The 20,945-nt window shown below is 34.8% G+C and overlaps 1 protein-coding gene and 1 non-coding gene across 3 annotated transcripts in view; one reads left to right on the forward strand and one right to left on the reverse strand.

The window, feature by feature from the left end:
- Positions 1 to 2,003: 2,003 nt before the first annotated feature.
- The window catches only part of PIK3C3 (phosphatidylinositol 3-kinase catalytic subunit type 3), a 200,428-nt gene continuing 181,486 nt past the window's right edge, over positions 2,004 to 20,945 (reverse strand). For both annotated transcript variants that reach the window (XM_037805813.1, XM_037805812.1), the window contains exons 24-25: positions 10,318 to 10,443; positions 2,004 to 2,848 (exon numbers count right to left, since the gene is read on the reverse strand). In XM_037805813.1, coding sequence (XP_037661741.1) covers positions 2,834 to 2,848; positions 10,318 to 10,443 — 141 coding nt within the window. In that variant the 3' untranslated portion in view covers positions 2,004 to 2,833. The remainder of the gene's footprint in view (positions 2,849 to 10,317; positions 10,444 to 20,945) is intronic.
- LOC119511954 lies at positions 9,114 to 9,200 on the forward strand. The gene has a single exon (XR_005212294.1). It is a non-coding gene; the product is annotated as a small nucleolar RNA U13 (small nucleolar RNA).

Genomic DNA, 20,945 nt, shown 5'->3' on the forward strand with positions numbered 1-20,945 from the left:
AAAGTAGAATGAAGAGTCAGACAACACAACCAATGCCAAGGAGTCCCATACCCCTCCCTTATGTCTCCCTCTTATATGGATTTACCTTTGGTATATTGCCTTTGTTACATTAAAGAAGCATAATACAATGTTTCTGTTAATTATAATCTCTAGTTTTCATTTATTGTATTCCTCTTTCAACCATACTCACAGTCATCTTTCTTCAGTGTACTTACATTGCTGTGCTATCACCCAAATTGTGTTCCAAACCTCTCACTCCTATCTTTCCCAATCTGTCTGCAGTGCTTCCTTTAGTATTTCCTGTAGAGCAGGTATCCTGTTCACAAACTCTGTCATTGTCTGTTTGTCAGAGAATATTTTAAGCTCTCCCTCATATCTGAAGGACAATCTTGCCAGATATAGGAATCTTGGTTGGAAGTTTTTCTCTTTCAGTATCTTAAATATATCACCCCACTTCCTTCTTGCCTCCATGGTTTCTACTGAGAAATCTGAACATGGTCTTATCAAGCTTCCTTTGTATGTGATGGATTGCTTTTCTCTTGCTGCTTTCAGGATTCTCTATGTTTAACATTTGATAATTTGATTAGTAAGTGTCTTGGTGTATGCCTATTCAGATCTATTCTGTTTGGGGTATGCTGCGCTTCTTAGATCTGTAATTTTATGTCTTTCATAAGAGATGGGAAATTCTCATTGATTATTTCCTCTATTATTGCTTCTGACCCTTTTCCCTTCTTTTCTCCTGGGACACCCATGACATACACATTCATGCACTTCATGTTGTCATTCAATTCCCTGAGACATTGCTCATATTTTTCTTCTTTTCCCTATCTGTTCTTTTCTGTGTAGGCTTTCAGGGATCTTGTTCTTCAGTTCCTGAGTGTTTCCTTCTGCCTCTTGAGATCTGCTGTTATGTCTCCATTGTGTCTTTCATCTCTTGTGTTGTGCCTTTCATTTCCATAGATTTTGCCAGTTTTTTTTTTGAACTTTCGATTTCTACCTTCTGTATGCCCAGTGTTTTCATTATACACTTCATCTCTTTTGCCATATCTTCCCTAAGTTTTTCTGGATTGATTTAAGCATTAGTTGTTTCAATTCCTGTATCTCAGTTTAAGTTTGTTCCTTTCACTGGGCCATAACTTTGTTTTTCTTAGTGTAGGTTGTAGTTTTCTGTTGTCTAGGCATCTGGTTTCCTTGGTTACCCAAATCAGGTTTTCCCAGACCAGAACGGGCTCAGGTCTCAGCAGGAAGCTTTAGTCTCCTGTTTTCCTGAGGGTGTGTCTTAGAGGTTTGGCACACCCTGTGAGGCCTCAAGCCATTGTGCTTTTCTGCCCAGCAGGTGGCACCTGTCAGCCTGTCACTCCAGACTCGTGTAAGGAGGTGTGGCCCATCGCTGCTTTCCCCCAGGCTCTGGGTTCTGGTTCTGAATGGAAGGTGGGTGGTAGAGCTTGGCACCACCTTCTTCCTCTTACAGAAGGTACACCCCCTAGGGAGAGGTTATTTGCATTTGAATAGTCTGCCTGACTCTGCTATCTCCACCCTTGTCTGGGTCAGAGCGATGGGAACTGAAAATGGCTGAGGCTTTCTCCATTGAGCTGAAAAAAAGGTAGAAAGACCCCCTTCAGAGCCAGTCTGCGGCCACCCTCAGTTTCACCAATTGGCTAGAGACAGCACCTGGTCCTCTGGACTCCCCCTCCCTCCCAGAGAGGTCCTCTGGCTTTCTAAGATCAGTTGTCACCAAAACCCTCTGTCTGCTTGTTGGGAATTTGTAGCTTGTATTGAGCAGCCTTCATTTGTTAATTAAAACCAGAGTTGGAGCTGGGCTGAGGTATACTCTCTTGTTCAGAGAGTGCTGCTCTCTATCACTGTGAGGCTTTGCAGTTCGGGCTGTGGGGGGAGGGGCTCTCGGCTCAGATCCGTAGTTTTCACTTACAGATTTTATGCTGTGATCTTGGACACTTCTCCCAATCCAGGCTGGTGTATGATTTAAGCTGCTGAAAACTAAGTTTGCATCAAAAAAGAATTTATTGCAGAAAAAAATTTATACTTACATGAATACATAAAAATATCTTAGGCTTAATACTTAAAAAGCTACTGTCATGGTATTTTTTTTGGCCAGTTATCCAGATAATTACATTTTTATATACTACTGAACATAATTAAAACCTTGGATATATGTAAATGGTAGTTTTCAAGATACATTTTTGTATTTTGTCTTCTATTTACATATACTTACAACCAATAACTGTACTTTTCAAAAAAACAAGATTTACAAGTAAGAGGAAATGACTGTCTTTTCTGAAATAAAAGCAGTCCTTGAACTGTAAAAGAATGAGCCATAACATGTAAACCTTTAAATTTAAAACAATGTAAATTAGGAAAGAAGGAAAACAAAGGGAGAATCAAACAAAAAACCTTTTAAACTGAGACAGTAATTCCAAATCATACCAATGCTGTACTGATTTGAAGGGATGGGGGAAAAAATGACATTTTAAAGTTAAATAATTTACTATTTAAACATAGTATTCCTGTATATTTTTTCACAATATGAATATGATCCTAGAACAAGCATGACACTTCTTGGCTTATTAACAATGTGTACATTTGAAAATAAATATATACAATATTTCAAAACAAATCCCTCAAGACCATATTTAAGAAATTATATCCAAAGAAACTGAACTCAGGCACCATGTAGCATTTAGGGAAAATGGTATTTTGAAGATTAAGTTTTCCCTTCATCGCTTATTACTCTGAAGTCTTCCTTAATCACACAGGTTGCTTCTTAAAGTAGTTTTCTTAGTGAGCCAAGCATCTTGATGGGCCAAGCCCAATTTCATTTTCTCCAGTACTTAAAACAAAACCAAACAAAAACAAAAACACAATGCAAATGGAAAATATTAACTTCATTGTTAAAAAATCATACACGAGTCTATAAAGTTTAAAAAATGCTTTGAAAGAGATGAACACACAATTCTTGAATAGAAAAATAAAATCATCACTTGTCTAATTTGAGACCTTTTAACAAAGACTTCTATTTTTAAAAAATGACTGAATTACTTTGCTAAATACCATCAAGTTGACAGCAGTTAACCACATGTAAAGGATTCCTGGGGTTTGACTTAAAAATCAGTTTATATGTGAAAATATTGGGGGAAGGAGGTTGTTTGCTGACTTAAATTGAATATGACCTAATTATTGCATATTAAATAAATATGACAGGTAAAAACATCTAATACTAGGAAAGCAAAAAATGCCCAAAAGTTGGGCAAATGGGTGGGGAACCCATTTCCCAAGCAAAGACAAAAGGTGTATAGCATGGGGTTGGGAGGGTGTTGGGGTGTGAGGAATTGTCATCTGTGGGTAGATATCAGAGCTACAAAGAAGGCTCTTTCTGAGGGCTGGTGGGAGAGGAGGAAGGTTGGAAATACAGGTTAAAGTCAAATTGTGAAGGGTCCTTACTGAGACAATAAGCAATCTAAATATTATCCTGGAAGCAATTAAAAAATGAACGTGTGAGGATATATGTGTATATGTGCAAGATAAAAGCTGATACTAAATTGACCTCTAAAATATTTCCTAAATATACTTCGTTGTGTCTATGTATATGGGGGGGGGGGGGGGAGTAGTAATTCTATGTAGTGAAGCCAGTCCCAAAATACTCAGCTCCCTGTACATCTGAAGAATTCTTATAAAAGAGGTTATTATGAAATGGAGTGGCGGGAAAACACTCTGTATAACAACTAACCTTATTAAAAGCAGTTAAGGAAGCAAGCATGGCAAATCTTATCAAGGATTATATGCAAAAGTTTGCAAACCTTCCTTAGAGAAGATATTAATTTTGCATGAATAAAAAATAAACTGCAGGGTATTTTAGCTGAAAATTGTGGGGCATTCTGCTGACTGCTGCTATCACAATAATTAACTAATCATAAGGCCTCAAAACATTTATCATGAAACCAGTACCTGTATTATTTGTTTTCTTAAACACCATGGGTTTTAATGGGCATGACTGCACTGTACCATGAGAGCACACGTGGGTCAAATGCAATTCAAGACTGGCTTTGGCCAATGTACCAAAGGAATGTTATCTCATATTCATCATATATATCTGAGACTAATTATTCCCAGTGACTCCTTTTTACATCAAACTCTCTTGGCTGTTGGCATGGCGGATTCCCCCCCCCCCCACATCTATGGTTAGATGAAAGATCAGAGAGAGAAAAGGTAAAAGATATTTTTTAAAGTTAAACACGTAAATTAAACTCGATACACAAAAATCTATCCAAATATAATAAATTAAAGCTTAGATGTAAAGTAAGAAAAACATTATTTATTAACTAATATCTGTTTCTACAATCCTGAGTTTGGGTTCATATTTGGGCTCTGTTACCTATTAGACTTGAGTTATTCAACCTATCTAAGCCTCAGTCCTAACCTATAAAACAGGCCTAGTTATATACTTTCCTTACAGGTGTGAGGATTAAATGAGATGATGCCAAGAAAGCACTTTACATAATACCTGGCACATTTATATATTCAATAAGCTGCTGTTATTGCTATTATTGTTTCTGCTAACAATATTATTTCTCCCAGGCTAATTTAATCTGGGACACAAAATGGTACAAATTGGTTTTGTATGATACAGTAGTGTTGTTATTTTAGCTTCTGGTGGGGGAATCATCTGGCTCTTTAGAAAATGATTTAATAAATTAAAAACCAACTTTAGAGCAGAAGAATTTCTATTTGGCCACAGAACTCTATACCTTCTTTGGTTTAGTGAAATAGTTTACACTTGTTATTCTTCATTCCTAAAATGGGATCAAACTAAGGCCTGTATAATGTAAATTCAGAAAGCAGGCCCTATTCTCTTCTTTTAGGGCATCACGTTGTATCTATGAAGGAGGATGGAAACTGATGTCCCAATGCAGTCTTTAGTTATTATACAAAGAGCCTTGTGTGTTTAAAGTGGTACCAAAAAAAAAAAAAGGTACTGAATATAAAGGTAGACTATGTATTAACTAAATTGACTGAAAGACAATCATTACTTTGGCTTTGTACCTGGCTTATAGAGGTATTAAGTTTTCAACCCTATGAGAAAAATGAGTAAAGTACTTACGTAAACCAACATTAAAACTAGTGAGCATTCCATGTTACTCTAGTTCGACTTGGAAGAGGGAACATAAGAGGGGAAAGAGTTCAATATGCAAAGAGGAACCAGTTTCCTGGTCAATTTATACAAATATGAAAGTTTTAAGAAGTACAAACAGTAAGAGGCAAGAATGTGTTACCAAAAGGAAAAAAAAATTGTAAAGTTGGTATGAATAAAGTAATGTTAAACACACTCAAACAGATAGAAGGATCTGTAATTACACTTAAAGATCCTGAGTGCTAGGAATGCTTTAAACCTGCAAAACTTTGTTAGTTTTAATTTGCACCTACATGCTCATGTTTCTGTCACAGCTGAAGACTAAATGCCACTGAACTGTGGAGCAGGAAATAATATTGAAAAATTCATGAACTGGGGGTTTAAAATATGGACATTTCCATATTAAGGCCAATTGTGTGTTTGCTAGAAAAGGGTCTGTTGTGATGAGAAAATTAAGGTGTATTTTATCTTCTACTGATCTGTTCATTTATAATTAGGACCCAGAATACTTCTACACATCTAGGAATGAGGACCTCAGACAAAAATTATTAAAGGGAAAAAGTACATAAAATTCTTGTGCACATTAATTTTCCTTTTCCACAATGGGTATTAGCCACTGAATGCCCCTTTAAACAGAGCTGGCTTCCTTAGTGTATTAAATAAGATCAAATGTCAAAGTTCACAAATAAAACTACAATTCAGTATATTTAAGACAGAGTAGGGTCTATAATTTACTATTATTACATTTACTAATATTACAAAGGCTTAAAAGGCAAATCAAAATTACTTTGACCCTTTGAAATAGTGACTTTCAAATAATGGAAACAAAATGGAAAAGTTAACACCAGCACAACTACTGACTTCCAGATTGCCTAAAGGCATTTAGTATGCACACAGGCACACTACAAATATGTTTATACATACACTGAACACAGGCAATGTTTACAGTTTACTTAGGGTAATAAATGGAGAAATGGGCTTGAATAGTCTTAGTTCCCCAATTCTGGAGTGACTCACTGACTTAGAGGTGGCTTTCTATAAAGTACATGAGAGTATGGCAGTTACAGTGGAAAAATCCTACACAGGGATTAGGTGTTAAAGTCACCAAATAAAGGCAAAACAGGAATATAAACAGACAATTACACATGAAAAGTTTTCCCCACAACACAGATGTAAATTCAAAATAAGCTGTTTCTTTGAAGAGTAGATGGCTTGCACTTAAGGGCCATGTTGTATAAAAAAACCAAGACTCTTCAATACTGGAATCACATTCAGCATGGTAAGATGTCATAGTATGGGAGGCAATAGCCTCTTGAAGAACATCAACTAGATATATACCCTTTTCTCACAAAGATGACATACCTTTTTAACATGAGCAGGTTAGGGTGGTCACTGCCTAGACATCCCTAAAGATAGGGATAGTGATTAAACTAGAGGAAGGGGCAGCAACAGACAAGATGGAATTTAACAAAGGATTATGAATACTGAATCATTATATAATTTTCTTTTTCTTAGTTGCTGGGGTATTAGAATAGCTAGAAGCAAAGAATTGAAATGGTGGAATTGTAACCCATAGCATCCTTTGAAATTTGTTCTATAGCTACTTGTTAAATTGTAATTTGAAAGCTATCACTTTTTTGTATATATGTTGTATTTCACAATAAGGAAATAATTGAAACTATGGTACTGTAACTCATAACAACTCTTGAAATTTCCTATGTAACTACTTATTAAAGCATACTTTGAAAGATATTACTTTTGTATATATATTATATTTCACAATAAGGAAATAACTGAAACGGTGGAACTGTAAACTACAATATTCTTGAAATTTGTTCTGTAACTACTTCTTAAATTTAACTTGGAAAGTTATCATGTTTATGTATATGTATTATATTCTACAATAAAAAATATGATTAAAAAATGCAAAAAATGCAAAAAAAAATGAAAAAAAAAAAAAAAAAAAAAAAAACAGCCCCAAAAGATCTTATTTAGTGGTACTGTGCCCTTCAGTGCCTAAGCAAGTTCCAATGAAATTTAATATCCTTAAGTTACTCAATTACTCTTATTTTCATACTGTTTCAGGTGTATATTGGTACTGACACCAGAAACCTAAACAATAGCATTAGCATTTTCAAATTCACCTCTTAGGATAAAGAATATGGGATTCTGGTAAAGATGACTTGCGTGTGATAAGGTAAGAATTTATGTAGCTCAGACTATTTATCTATTAATTGGTGATAATGGTAAAACTAAAAAGGGTTATAGTAAAAATTACAGGATATTAAAAAATGGGAAAGCCCTATTTGAAGTACAAATCTTGAGTAAACATAAAGTTAATCTCTTGTCCCCAGAGTCTGTTTATAATTAGAAAATGGAGAGCTGAGAAATCTAAAAATGTTCATCTACATGGATAGTCATGCTGCATTTTAAACCTCCACTTTTACTAATCTAGAATGATGATGAGAGGAGGATTCTTAAGATGCTGGCTTCATCCAGATATCTATGCTCTCAACTATTAATTTCATGATGCCATTTCCTTGGTTTTCTATACTATTTTTTTTTTGTTAAGAATCTATGCTAGCCCCAAACACTTTGTAACAACCAAGCTCAAAGTAATTTTAAACAACTTTTTAACCAGATTAGGATTTCTATAGTTTATCTACTCTTTTACTGAGGAACTGAAGAATAGGAACCTAAGAAATAGACTTAATGTTTCTTTTCAAGAAATTAATAATTATGCATTTTAGATAATTATAAAATGATCTTTCCTCTTATGTCTGTTATTACATTATGTCTGTCCCTATTACCAATTTCTTCATCATTCATATTCATATTTTCTCTATGATTAGAAGAAAAGGTACATGCCATTTGGTTCAATAGTTACACAGTAACTAAATTTAACCATCCTGAGGGGAGAGATTTCATTTACTTAGCTTTTGTGGTAGACAATATTAGCTTGATATATTGAAAGCAGTTAACCATTGTGCATCTCTGACATTAAATATATTTGTCAAAAATTGGATTTTTAACATTAGTTTTTAACGCAATACCAATCACTTTATAGATGAGTAAACTGAGGCCCACAGTCTTTGGTAAACCAAAAGCCCTTTATTACTATCTCCCCCAAATAATAGTATGGCTTTTTTTTTTTTAATCAGACTCTTTCTCTCCTCCATCTTTAATATGCAGAATTTAGAAAAATAAGTCTCCCTATTCTCTGTGAATCTGAACTGGCCTCATCACTTGTTTTAATGAGGTAGAACTGACCATGTGCCAGTTCTAGACTTAGCCTTTAAAAGGACAGTTTTAGCTTCTGTGTTCTCTTGGAGAAGCCAGTAGCCATGATGTAGAACAGCAGCTCAGGCCAGAGTACTGAATGATGAGACAGACTGGACACAGAGGTCATACGGAAGAGCTAGGCATGTGAGTAAAACCTTTTTGAACCTTACAGATGAGCCAACCTCCAGCTGAATACAGCTGAACGGGTGATCCCAGCTGGTATCACAGAAAACAAAGGAACTATATGCTTGGGCTCTGGCTAAATTCCTGACCAATGAATTATAATAAGTCATTATTGTTTTTCAAGCTAGTAAGTTTGGGGTTTGTTACGTAGCTATGGATAACTGAAATGAGGGGTTAGGCAGCAACACTAATTTCAAGTGTGGAATTTTAGCTCCATTATATATTGTAATTGGAAAATTGAGGAGGAAAACTGGAAACTGCAAATATGGAATAGGGAAAACCAATGAAGGAGAGAAATTTGTATGGTTGCAGATAGCGATGGAACAAGATGACATATAAATGAGTAACTGTGAAGGGTAAATCAAATCCCTTGCTATGGAAATACAAAGACACAAAAGTTGTAAGTTTCTGCCCTCAAACATGTTATAACTGGTTGAGATTTTTTTTTTCTTTTTGGTTGTTTTTTGTTTTTTTTTTTTTTTTAAACACAAAAGGTGTACAGATCCTTTTGTGGTTCATGAGCTCATGTTTGTGTGAAATGTTCCTCCCTCAGACTTTGTTACCACGTCAATACATTGCCCGTCTGATGTGAAGGGGGTAAAAGATGATTAAACAGAAAGAAAGACAGAAGGAGGAGAAAAGAATACTGAGGTGGAGGAGAAAGATAGAGGAGAACAGAATATTCAGAGGAAAGACAGTATCAGGGAAACATCTTGGAAAGAAGCTTAGAACGTGATATTCTGGAAGGCCTTGAATTGTGAGAGATTGGGCTTCATTTGTTACACAGTGGGGAAACACAATGTACAGTTACATTAAAAAAAAAAAAGGAAAAGTAAGACATTTTGTGAAAATATGTCTGATAGGAATATTTAGAAGAAAAAGGAATGCTCAGAGAAGAAAAAGCCTAGGAACAGAACAGTTACAAGGAATTTTAGTTATCTGAGGTATCATAAAGTGAAGAAAAAATGGATTAAAATATAAGAACCAGAAAATGATAGAGATAATTAAAAAAACAGAAACCTACAAGGCTTGGTGACTTACTGGATAGTGGGTGAAGGAGATGTCACAGCAAGACAAGCTTTGAGCTCACAGAATGGAAAAGTTATCATTATTAACTGAATGTGTCAAGTCAGAAAGAAGTTACAAGGAAAATGAGTGTGCTGGTGTGGGAGAGAAAAGTGACCTAATTTTTCTGTTTCCTAACCATTTTCATGATCAACCTCATTATAAAATTCATCATTAAAACAGGTCTTAAATCTGAGGTTTATCTTCCTCAAACATTTGTATTTTTTTTTTTTTAAGACACCAGTAACAGTGAGTCTTCTAATAGATCTTTTAGTGCAGAGTATGGGTACATCTCCTGCCTTAGCACTTCACTATTTACCAAACCACAGCAAACAGCCAAGTCTCACTCCCAAGGCTTCTGCTAAACCCAAGATCACTTAATAAGGATTTATAATCATCACTATAAAGGTTAAATACATATGGTGATGTTCTACAATTTAGTCATTCCTGAGAAAGTGTAAGTGGAATGTTTGGAGTTAAAACATGGAACGTGTTCACTTAAGCTGGCTAGTGAAATGTCAGAAGGCCTTGATGAAAAATAGTAAAGATACCTGTTGGCTGGAGAAAAGTGTGGCTCTATGAGGGCTCTGTGGTAGTATATGGAGAAGCTCTGATAAACGCATTGCCCTCAGAGAACTTACCTGAGCAAACTTGTGAATCTGTTCTACCACTGCGGCAAACAGAGCGTGGACACTTTCATCAATCAGACTCTGCATGTAATGCACTGCCTCTTCATCAGACAGGTCTAGGCGGAATTTATCTTGAACCTGCAAGATAACAGTCTGTTAATTTAATGAAGAAAAACAGGTACATATTTCAAGGAGACAGAATCAAACTGATGTAGATATCATTACAATAAATCATGAGCTATTTCTATGCCAAAGAAATGATCCATAACTTACAAGATGAGTTCTGAAGGCTATTATTCTTTTCAGTGTGAATGTTTACTGTTTTTGTGATATGCTCCTAGTAACACTCCATGCTTATTGGTTGTGAACATGTTTTAAGGGGAAAAAAAACCTAAACAAAGTACGTAAATAGAAAATTTGATTGTTAGGCCCATCAAATTTAAAAATAGACAAAAACTCTTATCTCAAAGCTGTGTTTTGCTTTCTTGCATTTCCAGAACAAAAATTACTATACAAGATTTCAATTATGACATTTATTAACAATCTCCTTCACCTTATCCCTGTTATTCATTGTGAAGTGGGTGTGACAAGGTGAGATTATGTTAATATTCTCCCCCATCTTCACTTCCCACATAAGAATAGTAATGAAGTCAATCACTAGCAAAATAAACTATGAACTAAATCTTCTAAAATGTCTTCTTTTTCTATAGCAGTTCTCTGTATCGTTGAAAAGGACTACTTTACCAGTTCTATAATTTATAAAGTCAAGGGCATTTTTCTTTTCATATTTAAAATTAGTTGATTTCTGACAGTATTAACTCCTAGGAAAATTAGTTGTTACACATATATATTTGAGAATGGTCAAAATATAAAAACCAGTATTTACTGAATGAGTACTTTGTATAAAACACTGTGCAAGCCTCTATGCATGCACTATTTCACTTGATTCCCAGATGGCCCTGTATGGTAATAATATCTCATTTATAAGATGCAGAAACACAGGCACAGAGGAGTTATGAAGCCAACCCAGGAACCCTCAACTGATGATAACTGGCACATGCTTCCAAGACTGTTCTCATTAACTATTTAACAATTATACTCTACTTTCTCCTTTTATAAATGACCTACATATACTTCTGACAGGCAGGCTAGAAGAAAATGGGATTTTCAAGTGATAAAAATGATCATATTTAGTACTTCCTTTTAATTAAAGGGTTTAACTAATAAAAAGCTAGGAAAAAGAAAGCAGACAGTCAGGGCAGCCTGTAGCCCAGCTCAGTGGGGATCTCAGGTGACTGGCAGCTATTCAATGAACTAGCTCTCTCATTTCTGGACCCTAGATACTGACAAACAAGTTCCTTGAGTTTTAAGCCTTTGTTTTCCTTGACTTTTACTTAAAAAAGATCATGTCTGACAATTTTGGAATTATTTTTAAGTACATCAAAAAACTACATAGCAGAAGAATCAAAGTAATACATTAGCCCAGTTTATCAAAATGTATGTCCTTATATAATGCCCAAATTACAAACAGAATATATGTATTTGGCATGTAAAGAAAAAAATTTTTTTTTACTAAAACTTAAACATTCTCTTATTAATAAAGGCAATTTAATTGCATATAAGTAGTTGATTTGGTATTATATAAACTGTATTATGTTAGACTGCTATTTACTATCAAGTTATATTCATTTTTTTCAACCTATATTCTCTGTTCTTCAGATTTACCTTTAAACTCACTGCCTCCTAATGCCATATCAATCTCCTGTTAACAACTTCTTCAATTAATGTTTCATTTTAGCTATGGTACTTTTAGCTCTAGAATTTATTTTGTTTTTTAATTGTTTTTTTTTTTTTTTCATCTTTTTATTTTTGTTGAGATCCTCATCTATTTAATCATTAAGCATTTATTTTTCCTTACGCCCTGGAATAGTTTTGTAATAGCTGCACTTCTGTCTTTTTCTGGTAGTTGAGACCTCTGGGTCATTTCAGTGTTATGTTGTTTAAATTCAGTTTTATTGAGACATGTTCATATACCATACAGTCATCCAAAGTGTACAATTGTTCACAGTACCATCAAATAGTTGTGCATTCATCACGATTTTTGAATATTTCATTGCCACACAAAAAAACCAAGAATAAGAACAAAAAGTAAAAAAGAATACTCAAAACATCCCACCATCCCCATCACTCCCTATTATTCATTTACTTTTTGTCCCTATTTTTCTACTCATCTGTCCATACACTGGATAAAGTGAGTGTGAGCCACAAGGTTTTCACAATCACATGGTCATCAGCGTATGTTTTATTTAATCATTTTTTATTGTAGTATATAACATATATATGTATTGTGTGTGTATATATATGTGATAACTTTTCAAGTACAATTTAACAGGTAGTTAGAAAGCAAATTTCAAAGAATGCTATGGGTTACAGTTCCATAGTTTCAGTTATTTCCTTACTGTGAAATATAACATACATGCAAGAAGTTACTCTTTCAAAGTATGATTTAACAAATAGTTATATAGGAAATTTCCAAAGTTGTTATGAGTTACAGTATCATAGTTTCAATTATTTCCTTATTGTGAAATATAACATATAAAAAAAGGTGATAACTTTCAAATTACAATTTAATGAGTAGCTACAGAATAAATTTCATAGGATGCTATGGGTTACAGTTCCAACATTTCAATTCTTTCTAACTATTCTAATACCCTAGCAACTAAGGAAAAGAAAATTATATATTCAGTATTCATACTCTTTGTTAAATTCCATCTTGTCGGCTGCTACCCCTTCCTCTAGTTTAATCACTTTCCCGATCTTCAGGGATGTCTACATATACCTCTGACAGGCAGGCTAGAAAACTATGGGATTTTCAAGTGATAAAAATGATCACACTTAAGTACTTCCTTTTAATTAAATGGTTTAATTAAACCACCCTAACTTGTTCATGTTAAAACGGGGTGTCAATTTTGTGGGAAAAGGAGGCACATCTGGTTGATGTTTTCCAAGAGGCTACTGCCTCTGGGTTTTGGTACTTAGCTGGCATAGGAGTTCTCTGGAGGATTTAAGTTTCTGAAGAATAAACTTAGTGAGTGAACCTTTCAGAGAGTCTCAAATAGGGGATCTGGGTATTCTTTAGGGTTTTCAGAACTACTGTTGACTTGGGCTTATCATATCTAGGTAAAGCTTATATAGGAGTAACCTCCAGGACAACCTGTTGACTCCATTTCAATTCTCTTAGCCACTGAAACCTTATTTTGTTGTCTTTCTTTTCCCCCTTTTGGTCAAAAAAGCATTCTCAACCCCCTGATGCCAGGGTCAGGCTCATACCTGGAATCTGTGTCCCATGTTTCCAGGGAAACTCTTTCATCTGGGTGGTCCTGTCCCATGTTGGGGGAAGGGTGATGATTTATTTGCAGAGTTAGGCTTAGAGAGAGAAAGTGCACAACTGAGCAACAAAAGAGGTTCTCTGGAGGTGATTCCTACATAAATATAGGTAGGCTTAGCCTCTGGCTTACAACCATAAGTTTCACCCAAGCAAGCCTCAAGATGAAGGGCTTGGCTTATAAAGTAGGAAGTTTCTAAATTCACGATAATCCATCCAAATCTCACATTATCATCACTTAGTTGTACAGTGCTCATCACTCTCCATTATAAACAATTCCCATGACCCAAAATGCCTGTAGCCCTCTTCAGCCCTTAATTATTTGCCCCTAGTATTTATGTGGTGCTAGTATGGTATTCCTATTAGTCATTACTATGCAATAGGTGGATTTTTCCCATGTACTGTTGTGTTGTTAACTGTATGTACTAGTATCATACCTTAGAAGTATACCATGCAAACACCTATCTGTATTTGTGGTGCTGATCTGTGAGAGACCTGCCTTTAAATAACCCCTTTCAATCCTATTTGTCTTCAATACAGCTCTGATACTTATAATCCCATTAACAATCAATCATCACCCCCATCTATTCCCGTATCTTTGAATTCACCATCATTAACATATCTGAACATCTTAGATTATCTTCCCCCCTCACTAGCTTCTATCATTTGGTCCCCAATATTCTACATTATAAGACATTGATTTTACATTGTTCAGGGAGTTCATAGATATGGTAACATACAATATCTCTCCTTTTGTGTCAGACTTATTTGAGTCAGCATTATATCTTTAAGGTTTATCCATGTTGCAATGTTTTAGGACATCATTCCTTCTTACTGCTGCAAGTTTTCCATAGTATGTATTGTGGGAATTCTGTAGATAAAATATTGTAAACTAAAATGTCTTGCTTTGCTATGCTATGTTCTTGCATGTAGTCCATTCCACTCCCAAGTCCAGGCTTGTTTGTTGTCTACTTGCCTGTTGATCTTTGTGTTAAGGTCAAAACATCCTGCCTCCCCTCCTGCCTCTCTAAACAGCCTTGAGTGCCAGCACGTCTCCCTACCCCGAAAATCTCAATAAAAACTGAAATGAGAACTGCTTGGGAGGACACTCTCCCTTGAGTTGTTCTCACTCTTGCCTCTCTTGACTTTTCTCTCGAGTAATACATTGCATCACCGTGGTTACTGCTGGACAGAAACCACAACTGGTGCCCCATGTAAGGAATGGCATCAGAAACCACAATGTTTATACTGCATTTTGTTTATCTACTCGTCTGTTGTAGGACACTTGGACTGTTTCCATCTCTTTGCAATTGTGAACAATGCTGCTATGAACATCTGTGTACAAATGTCCGTTCATGTCACTGCTTTCAAATCTCCTGGGCATATACCAAGAAGTGGAATTGCCGGATCACAGGATAATTTGGTATCTAGTTTTCTGAGAAACCACCAAACTGTCTTCCACAGCGGCTGTGCCACCATACATTCTCACCAGCAATGAGTAAGAGTTCCAATTCCACCACATCTTCTCCAGCACTTGTTTCCTGTTTGTTTAATGGAAGCCATTCTTATTGGTGTCAGATGGTATCTCGTGATTTTGATTTGCATTTCCCTAACAGTTAGTGAAGATGAACATTTTTTCATGTGTCTGTTAGCCATTTCTATTTCCCCTTCAGAAAAATACCTTTTCATATCTTTTGCCCATTTTATAACTGGGCTGTTTGTACAATTGTTGTTGAGTTGTAGGATTTCTTTATATATGCAGGATATTAGTCTCTTATCAGATATGGTTTCCAAATATTTTCTCCCATTGAGTTGGCTTTCTCTTCACCTGTTTGACAAAGTTTTTTGAGGCACAGAATCTTTTGATCTTGAGGCATTTCCATTTATCTATTTTTTCTTTCATTGCTTGGGCTTTGGGTGTAAGGTCTAAGAAGTTATCTCGTATTATGAGGTCCTGAAAATGTTTCCATATATTATCTTCTAAGAGTTTTATTGTGCTGTCTCTTACATGGAGGTCTTCGATACACATTGAGTTAATTTTTGTACAGGCTGTGAGGAAGGGGTCCTCTTTCATTCTTTTGGATATGGATATCCAGCTCTCCCACTCCATTTGTTGAAGCGACTGTTCTGTCCCAGTTCTGTGGCTTTGGGGGCCTTATCAAAAATCAGTTGACCATATATCTGGGGTCTATTTCTAAGCTCTCAGTTTGATTTCATTGATCAATATGTCTATCTTGGTGCCAATAACATGCTGGTTCGACCACTCTAGCTTCTTGGTAGGCTTCAAAGACTGGATTGAAAGTCCTACTTCATTCTTCTTTTTAAGGATGTTCTTGGCAATTTGAGGCTCCTTTCCTGTCCAAATAAATTTGGTAACTTTTCCAAGTATGCAAAGTAGGTTGTTGGAATTTGGATTGGGATTGCATTGAATCTGTAGATCAGTTTTGGTAAAACTGACATCTTAACAATATTTAGTCTTGCTGTCCATGAGCACGGAATATTTTTCCAGCTATTTAGGTCCTTTTTTATTACTTTTAGTAAAATTTTGTAATTTTCTTTAAAGAAGTCTTTTATGTCCTTAAATTTATTCCTAGGTACTTAATTTTTTTAGTTGCTATTACGAATTTAATCTTTTCAGTTAGGTCATTACTAATGTATAGGAACATTACTGACTTATGTGTGTTAATCTTACATCCTGCCACTCTGCTGAATTTATTAAATCAAGTAGCTCTGTCATCAAATTCTCAGGATTTTCCAAATATAAGATCATATCATCCGCAAATAATGCCAGTTTTACTTTTTCCTTTCCGATTTGAATACCTTTTATTTCTTCGTCTTGGCTAACTTCTCTGGCTAGAAATTGTAGCACAATGTTGAATAACAGAAGTGATAGTGGGCATCCTTGTCTTGTTCCCAATCTAATGGGAAAGGCTTTTAGCCTCTCATCATTGAGTACTATGCTGGCTGTGGGTTTTTCATTTATGCCCTTTATCAGATTGAGAGATTCCTGCAATTCCTACTTTTTGAAGTGTTTTTATCAAAAAGGGATGTTGAATTTTGCCAAAAGCTTTTTCACTATCAAGATGATCACTTGATTTTTCCCTTTTTTTAATGTGTTGTATTACATTATTTTTTTCTTATACTGAACCAGCCTGTGTACCATGAATGAACTCCACTTGGTCATGGTGTATAATTCTTTTAATGTGCTTTTGGATTTCATCTGCAAGTATTTTTTTTAGGATTTTTTCATCTATATTCATTAGGGAGATTGGCCTATAGTTTTCATTTTTTGTAGTATCTTGATCTGATTTTGGTATCAGAGTGATACTGGCTTCATAAAATGAGTTAGGTAGTGTTCCTTAAATTTTTTGAAAGAGTTTGAGCAGAACAGTGTCAATTCTTTTCGGAAAGTTTGGTAAAATTCTCCTGTGAAGCCATCTGTCCCTGGGCTTTTATTTGTACTTATATTTCTTGATGACTGATTGGATCTCCTTGCTTGTGATTGGTTTGTTGAGATCTTCTATTTCTTCCTGGGTTAGTCCAGGTTGTTCAAGTGTTTCCAGGAAATAGTCCAATTCCTCTAAATTGTCTAGCTTATTGGCATACAGTTTTTCATAGCATCCTCTTTTTTTTTTTTTTCCAATTTCTTTGGAATCTGTCATAATTATCCCCTTCACATCTCTGATTATGTTTATCTGGGTCTTCTCTTATTTTTATTTTGTAAGTCTAGCTAAGGGTCTGTCAATCTTGTTCATCTTCTCAAAGAACCAGTTTTTGGTTTTATTTATTCTATTGCTTTTTCTGTTCTCCAGCTCATTTATTTCTGCTTTAATCTTGTTATTTCTTTTGCTTTAGGATTAGTTTGCTGGTCACTCTCTAGTCTCTTTTCAGTTGTTCACTTAGGCCTTTGGTTTTAGCACTGTCTTGCTTTTTGATATATGCACTTAGAGCTATATATTTCCCACTCAGCATTGCCTTTGCTGCATCCCACAGTTGTTGTTGTTGTTGTTGTTTTTTAATCTCTCAACCACTGATACTTTATTTTGTTTCATTTCTCTTCCCCCTTTTGGTCCAGAAGGCTGTCTCAATCCTATGATGCCCTATCAAGGCTCATTGTGATGATATTTTTTAATGCATTTTTTATTGTGAACTTTAACATATATAAATAACAGTGATAACTTCCAAGGTATTATTTAACAAGTAGAGAGCAAATTTCAAAGAATGTCATAGATCACAGCTCCACAACTTCAGCAATTTCCATTATTGTAAAACATAACATACATACAGAAAGGTGAAATTGTAAATTTCCTATATAATAAATTTACCTATATAAATGCTCAACAAGCAGTTATATAGGTAATTTCAAAAACTGGTATGGGTTACAGCTCTACAGTTTCAGTTCGTTCCTTACTGTGAATATGGGGTATACACAGAAAGGTGAAGACTTTCAAATCACAACTGAATGAGTAGCTACAGAGCAAATTTCAAAGAATGTTATGTTACAGTTCCACCATGTCATTTACTTCCTTCCAGCTAATCCAACACCCCAGCATATAATTGTATAGTTTCAGTGTTCATAGACCTTTGTCAAATTTTTTCCTGTTTGTTGCTACCCCTTCCTCTCATTTAATCTCTTTTTACATCTTCAGCAGTGTCTAGGTAGTGACCACTCTAACTTTTTCCTATTGAATGGGGGTGTCAACAGTATGGAAAAGTGGGCTGATTCTGAATGATTTTCTTTAAGAGGCTGTTGCCTCTGGGTTTTAAGACTTGTCTGGCCTAGGAGCACTCTGGTGGATTTAAGTTTCTGAGACATAAAACTTAGTGACTGAATCTTTTATAGAATCTCAGGTGGGGACCTAGGTATTTGGGGATTACTTTTGGTAAGGGCATGGCATAGTGTGGCCATTCATGCATCCCACAGGTTTTGATATTTTGTGTTCTCGTTTTCATTCATCTCTAGATATTTACCTGTTTCTCTTGCAATTTCTTCTTTGACCCACTGGTTGTTTAGGTGTTTGTTCTTTTGTTATTAGTATAAGCCAGACACTAGGACAGTGCTTAACACATAGTAAACATTTCAGTAAATATGTAGAGTAAAGTGAATGATGTAAAGAAATATGCATGAGAAGGATATATGCAAACTTCAAGGAAATGATTACCATTAGGACAGAGGTGTGCATGGCAGTAATTCAACATTAATCAGCATTTAATTCACTAATAAAAGAGGACTGAAAGCAAATAGGGCAAAATGTTAACATTTCTAAATATGTGTGGTGGTTATATGAGTGTGTGTTGTTATATATGAGCCTCAGTATTTTATATGATTTAAATATTTCATGTAAAAATTAAGGAAAAAAATATGTTTGCATATTGTTGGAAATTAGCCTATCCACTATGTTTTAATTATACTAGCACAATAATACTTGGCTTTTTTTGCCAATATGTATTATTTCTATTAGACTATATAACCTTGCTTTAAATGATTAGCTTTAAAGGATTAAAACTAATTTTGAGCAAGTTTCTTTTAGCACTAGACAGTGGCACACTAATCTACCAGGCACTCAATTAACATTTGCAATTGATGATTATATGCTTAAAATTTCAACCCCATCTCAAATTTGTGGACAACGGTGTTTTCTAAGACACCAGTAGGGTTAACAAAAATGTCAGGTGTTACATACGTTAAGTAACCAGTTTCCCAAAAAATAAAACAAAATTAATATATAAAAGATATGGTAAACAGGAAATATTGTTGTACTTTATGACCACTCAAATAATTTGAATAACCTGTATTTCTTTGAAGACTTTTACTCAAGTACATTGCTCTGTTTCTCTGCTGGCAACCATTTATAAAGCAAAAACAAAAATAGCCAAAGTAGTAAGACTCTGAAGTAATATTAACAATGTTTATTTCACCACAGTTTTAGCCTATTCCACAATAACATTCCAATATTATTAGGATTTTAATTTTGTTGTACTTGTTTACTTTGCATTTTTGAACAAAAAAAGACAGCACAGAAACCTTAAAAGTAGAACAAATAGCTACAGAGAATTAGCCTAAAAGGGACGTGACTAATAAACACATTTTTGTTTTTCACAAAATGAATTTTCATGTTTATAAAAGACAGTGCTTTTCTACAATAGAAACAGATCGAATGAATAAAAACAACATAGTTTAACTGGCAGAAGAAATTGACTACGAGTTTGAAAAATAAAGTTAGAACTTTCATAAATGACTTTGGAACATGAGTGAAGACAAGGAAGACTGAACTTGTCACAGAGATAAATAGGTTTAAAATGAGCAGCAAAACTGACCTGAATATAGCAGATGCAAAAATAAACAAAACAAAACAAAAAAACTTTTCAAATCTGGTACAGACAATTGGTTATAGCTAAGGAAATTTTTATCAACCAATTATATTTCTAGATGTATGAGCTTCAGTGAATGAAAAAAATAGTAAAATGACAAAAATAGTAAAATGACAAAAAATAAGACACTATAAGCTAGTGTGATAAACAGTGCTGGCTGGATAACAGAATAAATGAAATGCTAAAAAGAATATAATTTTCTTAAATGCTTAAGCAGTATAAATATTTAAAGTCCCTTACACCGTTTTTTCAAAATGTATAAAATAAGGAAAAAGATATCTACAAATGTTTAAGAGTTGGTCATGTCAGAACTTGGGGCTTTTTGGTGCTTATTATAATTTTCAACCACCAGAGCAACTTCACTTGAGACTGCTAATGTCCTTTAATTAATTTTATCCTTCTATGAAGTTAACAAGCTGAACTATCTTTTACTGAACTACAATACTGATCGTCACACTGATACTTAAGATCAAATTGTTATCTTTGGGTGAATAAAGTACTTTACATACAATCTCCACCAAATGAATAAGAGAAACAGGTATTAATTCAGACAGAAACTTTCAAAATCTGCTGCCCTTCCTCAAATCTCTACAAGAAATCAAGGGTAAAATAGCTCTGAATAACTATTCATCTACATGGCTTTCCTTCGTTCTTATGACACAGTAAGAAACCTCTGTAACTGAGGGTGTGTGTGTGAAAGACAAGAATGTGGAGGATATGCATGGTGTATAAAATCTACAGTCTGTTGTTTTTTTTGAGGCTTAGCATGCTTAGCTTGGAAATGCCAGGAGTCAGGTATCCCACATGTAATATTAAAGGATGAGATCAACTTTTCAGGAAAAAAATTAAGGGTTGTAAGCTATCTTTCCAGAAGTATCATATG

This window comes from Choloepus didactylus, chromosome 16, assembly GCF_015220235.1.
Source record: "Choloepus didactylus isolate mChoDid1 chromosome 16, mChoDid1.pri, whole genome shotgun sequence".
In the NCBI taxonomy this organism is placed as follows: domain Eukaryota; kingdom Metazoa; phylum Chordata; class Mammalia; order Pilosa; family Megalonychidae; genus Choloepus; species Choloepus didactylus.